The sequence below is a fragment of the Gossypium hirsutum genome, chromosome D13 (assembly GCF_007990345.1).
Source record: "Gossypium hirsutum isolate 1008001.06 chromosome D13, Gossypium_hirsutum_v2.1, whole genome shotgun sequence".
In the NCBI taxonomy this organism is placed as follows: Eukaryota; Viridiplantae; Streptophyta; class Magnoliopsida; order Malvales; family Malvaceae; genus Gossypium; species Gossypium hirsutum.
This window is the reverse complement of record NC_053449.1, coordinates 60395158-60401250: the sequence shown is the minus strand read 5'-3', so window position 1 is coordinate 60401250 and position 6093 is coordinate 60395158. Positions and strand designations below refer to the sequence as shown.

Below are 6093 nucleotides of genomic sequence, written 5' to 3'. Positions count from 1 at the left end.
CATGTAACCTTTCTTTGAGGGATTTTATGGATCTCATTTTTCTGGTTATGCAGGTACCCCCATTCTTAGTCCGTAAAGTGTTCACTCAAATATTCTCATTCATCAACGTTCAGCTATTCAACAGGTATCAATTTGTGTGTCAGTATGTGAACTTTTATGCGCATTTATTACTTGATTCTATTACAAAAGTAGAAGGTTATGGTAGATTCCGTGATAACCGTGCGGCATTTGTCTAACTCATATATGTAGTCTTCTATTGCGACGAGAGTGTTGCTCATTCAGTAACGGGGAGTTCGTGAAAGCTGGTCTTGCTGAATTAGAACAGTGGTGCTACGGCGCAACTGAGGAAGTAAGCTCTCTAAGCAATCATTTGCAACTGTTATATCCTGCCTTCCTTTTTTTCTGGTTCCTTTACCCAAATGCTTCGTGTCAACAGTACGCAGGCCCAGCATGGGAAGAACTGAAGCACATAAGACAGGCTGTAGGATTCCTGGTTAGATTCAACTTATAGCATTTCATGTTCAATAACGGTTTCTAATCAATGATCTCATATGACTCACTGATCGGTACGTTTCTCTGTAACTCAGGTTATTCATCAGAAACCAAAAAAGACCTTGAATGAGATAACTAAAGAACTTTGCCCGGTAAATACCTTTCACTTTCAAGCTTCATCGCCTCATAAAGTTTTATCTTTTTTTTTAAGTCTTCATCTTATTTCTTTTATTTCTTGCTTCTTCAGGTTCTCAGCATACAACAGTTATACAGAATTAGCACCATGTACTGGGATGACAAATACGGCACACATAGTGTGTCATCAGATGTAAGTTCGAAATCCAAATTACTTACCGTGAGAAAGCTATACCTGTTCGTTCCGGCACCTGGAATTTTGAAATACCTGTTTTTCTAAGATTGCAAATTTTTACAGGTCATTGCAAACATGAGAGTTATGATGACTGAGGATTCCAACAATGCTGTTAGTAGTTCTTTCCTGTTAGACGACGACTCAAGGTTAGTTTGTTCCGTCTTTTAGCTTCATTTCGAAAAGTACTTCACTCCATATTCTCAACATCTACAATTGATGTCGATGCAGTATTCCGTTCACGGTGGAGGACATCTCCAAGTCCCTGCAAAAAGTAGACATATCTGACGTGGATCCTCCATCAATAATTCGTGAAAATTCTGGTTTCGGGTTCTTACTTCCACGTTCGGACTAATTAAATCACGGTTGCAATCATCCAACTCACGTAAAAGAGTTTGATATTTCACGACTCATATGCCAATGCAGCATTCCATTTGTGGTGTACACATCTCCAAGTCTCTGCAACAAGTAGAGACATATCTGATGTTGATCCTCTATCCATGGTTTCAGGTTCTTACATCCACACTCGGACTGATAATAGTGGTTGCAGCCTCGAGTACATATATCGGTACTCTTGAAGCACTGCACTAGGCATGTTCATATAGTTTTATAATCTCCAAACATCTCATGTGCATAATAACTTTTCTCTTTCTTTTCTTCATAATTTTCACATCCTCCCAGGCTGTTGGTTTTTAATGTCTGGGGTGGTCATATATGATTCTTTTCCCCATGTTCCAAGGAAAAGAAACATGGGAATGTTTCTCAAAAGCCATATCACAAATTCACAAGCATTGATGTGATAATGTGCAATTGAGGTATAGGTTTTGGTCTTCACAGCCTACAACGGGCGTTTTATTCTTCCTTTTTTGTAATTTTTCTAAATTTCTTTTGGGAGCAAAGGGGCTCCTTTTGCAGGCTTTCCTCGATGATTTTTGGGTGTAAATTTAACTAAAAACAGATTGCATTTTATAGGGGTCTTGATTTGTTGTTGTCTGAGTTCATTGTGTAAATCCCAATTTTTCCTTTAGTATTGAATGAGGAACAATAGTGTTATAGTATTCCTTATTTTATTTTCAATTCAGTTTAAATTGTGCATTGAATTGGACAGGCACTTAAATTGGGTTTTTGTCAAAATTTAAACTCGAGTAAATTCTACAGAGTAAACATCCCTGATCACATGTCATTAACAGAAAGTCTTCAATTTAAACTTGAAAATTATTAGTGTTAATCTCTATATATTATGTGCAATACGAAAGTCCTTTTTATGTTTTGTGAATCAATAATTTGTCATAACATAATTAGTAAAAATTTAAAAAAAAACAAAAAAGTTTCTTTAAAACAAGTAAGGTATTATGTTAATAAAATTATATGAATGAAATTAATTTATCCCCAAATCATGTATTAAGATAGTAAAAGAAAGAAGCATAAAAACCATCAACATTAGTAGTTCTGCCCTTACCAATAAAGTACTAGAATTAGAAAAAGGTTTTTTTTTTCTTTAGCTTCGCTTTATTGTCATGAAGACTTGCACCTTACTTTAAAAATACAACTACACTTATTATTTAATGACAAATCGTATATATTTATGTGATATATCAGACCCTTTCATAGGCCCCGAGTTTGACAAAACGGTTCTTACTATATTTACAATAGTTTTTAATTTAATTCTACAAGGTTTTAAGTTTTGAGGGTAAAAAGTTGATAAAATTATTACAGATTCACAATTAAAACATGTTAGGACTGTCATAAAAAAGCCAACCTGCAACACAACACACCCCATCCATGTTTTGCCCAAGGTTTTTACAACTATTCAGACTGGTGGGTCACGGAGGATCCATTCGCCTGCATTGCATTTTCGGTTAAATCTGAGTGCTGATCTTGTTGTTGGCACGGCACCTGCTTCCCGGATTTCTTTTTCTCCTTCACGATCACTTGTCTCGGCATCACTTCCAACAGAAAGCTTCCTCCATTCCATACAGATGCAGAAACCTTGAGTATTTGGAAAATCGCGTGGAATTCATATGATAGGAAGATAGGGACCGTGAGTGCCATGGTCGCGACCGTAAAAACGGCTTGAAGTAAAATGTACATCAACAAACGGTTTTGATCCCCGAGCAACCCACTTAAACGCCACCATATGTTGTTTGCTTTCTGTGCTTTTTTAGAAAGTTCCCTATTAAAAAAAGAAATCATCTGAATGAAAATATTCATGGTGAACTAACATAGAGATAATATAGAAAGAGAGCAAACCTGTAAGAAGTCATGACTTCGGGATCTCTTAGCAGCCTCTGGCGACGTAGCACGTTGACAATGAGGAAATAAAGAACTTGCCAAAGAGTATAAGCAGCTAAGGGAACCCCGAACAGCCAAGTCCATAGGTAAGATTTGTCTTCTACGTAAGGCCATGAAAATCTGTGAGGAGTACCTTCGGGATGCATGGCTTCAAAGGTTGCGGGATTCCACCATCGAATTGTGAAAAAAACGATCCCTGAAAGCAATTGAGAAACGTTTGGACATTTTAGAAACAAATTTAAGCTTGGCCTCTCCTTCAAAAGAGCCTTGACCACTAACTTCTATCGGTGTTCTTCTGCAACACCTACCTGCCATATACCAAATTCAAAGAATAGACTACTCGCATAGCCATCTAAGGTACAAAGTTTCAACAATTTTCACAGGCAAGGAATAATAAGACAGTTACTCGGGTTTGTAGTTTCACAATCTAACATGAAACTAAACTCATGGAATGTCTTTCAAGCAGCTCCATTTTGTATGTGATTTTGTTTCAAAGTGTTTTATGTTTACATTTGTAGAGGACAGTAGTCTTAGCAAATTATCAAACGAGGCACAAGCAAAATACAAATTACAAAAAGCTGCTACATCCTTCACTCCTTGTTAAACAAAACATTACCAAAAATTTACCCACAGGGCATTTCTTACGAACGGGAAAATTTGGCTACTTGACATCTCGTCTTTCTTAAACCTTCTTTGAAGGCCGGCATATTGATGCCATAGAGGCAGTTCCCTCTATTTAGAATCAGAAGATCGAACTTATACATAAAAATAGAAACTTTCCATTGAGATCATACATGAACCCTATCAGATGGAAAGTTTAAGCAGCTTTTTATGAGCATGGTAAGTTTATATAACATGTCTGCAATAAACCATAGCTAATGGTATCTTCCACACACAATGTCGAAGGCACAAGTTCAGAAATCAGAACATTTAACAGCCTTGAAATTCAGTTCACCCCTCCCCCTTCCCTTTTGAAAATACCGAAAATTGCTTTATAAAGATTGCAAGTGCAAATAAGGATTGAACATACCCGGTAAAAGATGTATAAGGACGCTTATAATTTTGTCCACGGAACTAAAAACCAAGCTACAACGCCAAACAATGAGCGCCCACGCTAGCGGTCCCTAAAGTAGCATCCGGAAAGAACAAACAAGTTAAAACAATTCATTCACCAATCGAGATATATGTAAGAAACCGAGTACCCCGAATCTTTACCTCGGCAAATGAGAAACAAATCATGAAAAGTTTTTCATTCTTCGGATACAGAAGAAGGTCAACCAAGAAGATTGTGTTGGCATAATAGCAGAAATCCTAACATACACAGAAATGAATCTTTTTTTGATCAGTTTTCGATGCTACCTTCCTATAAATTACTAGAAAAAAAAAGTCGAAACCGAACCGGCATAGAACTTACCAGAAGATAATAATGCCATTTCTTAAAACGGTAGTATATCCATCTAAGAGGAACAAAGGTAACATAGAACACACAATATACATAAGGAATATCTTGTGGTCCTGAATCAAAAAATCAAAATCAAAGACAGAAAAAAGAACAAAAAGTAATTAATGGATTCAAGAGCCAATACTTTCAGTAATCAATTTTCAAGAATTCAAGGCCGAGTTAACTCACTTGCTCCCAATAGAAAGCAAAACCCTCCAAATCCAAGAACCCCCAAAAGATGAGTCACCTAAGAATCAAAAACCCATGAACAAAACAAGAAAAAACCCGAAAATTTATAACTTCAGATCCATTTTCTTAAATTATAAACATGAAACCCACAGTTTAAATACCTACAATAAACATGAATGTAAAGTAAATAAATTATAAACATGAAACCCACAGTTTAAATACCTACAATAAACATGAATGTAAAGTAAAAAAAAAAGTAGAAAAGATTACCTTAAGTAGAAAAGATTACCTTATTGATAAAGCGCTCGTGTTCTTCAGCTTGTTTAGCGATCTTAACAGCTTGTTTCGACAACATTTCCTTCGTTTGAACCGCTTGTTTGGACAAAATCTCCTTCGTTTTCGCCACTTGCTGCATCAAAAAACAAAAACCCAAATCGATCAACTTAAAAGTAAAACAAATAAAAGCAAATGATAAAACACAAATATTGATTAAAAAATGAATGATTTTGGGTTTGGAACAATCATACCTCGGCTCGATCTTTGAACCTCCGGTTCACCGTCCCATATGAATCCCCATTCCCATTCATGTCATCCATGAATTCATCGCTGCTCGACATTTTTCTTCCCTTTTGTTTACTGTAAACCCAGGTCAAATTAAAGAACAAAAGAACTTAAAAGAAGGAAAGAGCGAAAGACAGAGACAAAAGGTGGTAGCTTACCGCCTGATTATATATACATATAATTATAAATAAATAAATAAATTGCTAAAGTGGACTATGTAATATTAATGTATTTTTTTTAGATTTTATATGAAAAATAAATATTTTTCATTTCGTAAAAAAATAAATTGTATTAATTTTTCAATTGAGTAAAGATGGATTAATAAGTGATACCAACTTGAACAAATTAACTAACACAAATGAGTTATTTGAAATTTTTAGAGATATAGATTTGATTTGAATTTTTATTTTAGCCTATTTATGTATTAATGATTTAATTAAATTATAATTATTTGAAAATTATTATTTATAATTATATTTTTACTTGGTAATTTTTTTAAAGATATGTTTAATAATTTATTTTGAATTTTATAGAGTAAAAATAATATGTGAATTACATTTGACTTGTGAATAAGTTCAAGGCATATAATCTCTCCTAAGGTCGGATCTTATAAGCAGTTGCAGAGTCTGAATTCTTTTGTTTGAGAGGAGGTCGAAATTAAATCGTATATTTTTATGATAATAAAAATGTAATTTTATCATTTTAATAATATATATTTATTATTTTTAAAGGTTTAAATTAAATTTTTATC

At 34.5% G+C, this 6093-nt stretch overlaps 1 protein-coding gene across 1 annotated transcript; it reads right to left on the bottom strand.

Annotated features, from left to right (window-relative positions):
* Positions 1-2478: 2478 nt before the first annotated feature.
* On the bottom strand, positions 2479-5501 carry LOC107932083 (glycerophosphocholine acyltransferase 1). Its single transcript, XM_016864027.2, has 8 exons — positions 5309-5501; positions 5071-5190; positions 4782-4839; positions 4566-4666; positions 4367-4462; positions 4182-4275; positions 3110-3347; positions 2479-3032 (listed from the first exon to the last, which is right to left on the bottom strand). The coding sequence occupies exons 1-8, from the start codon at positions 5396-5398 to the stop codon at positions 2666-2668; spliced, it is 1164 nt and encodes a 387-aa protein (XP_016719516.1). The 5' UTR covers positions 5399-5501; the 3' UTR covers positions 2479-2665.
* Between the last annotated feature and the right edge of the window lie 592 nt (positions 5502-6093).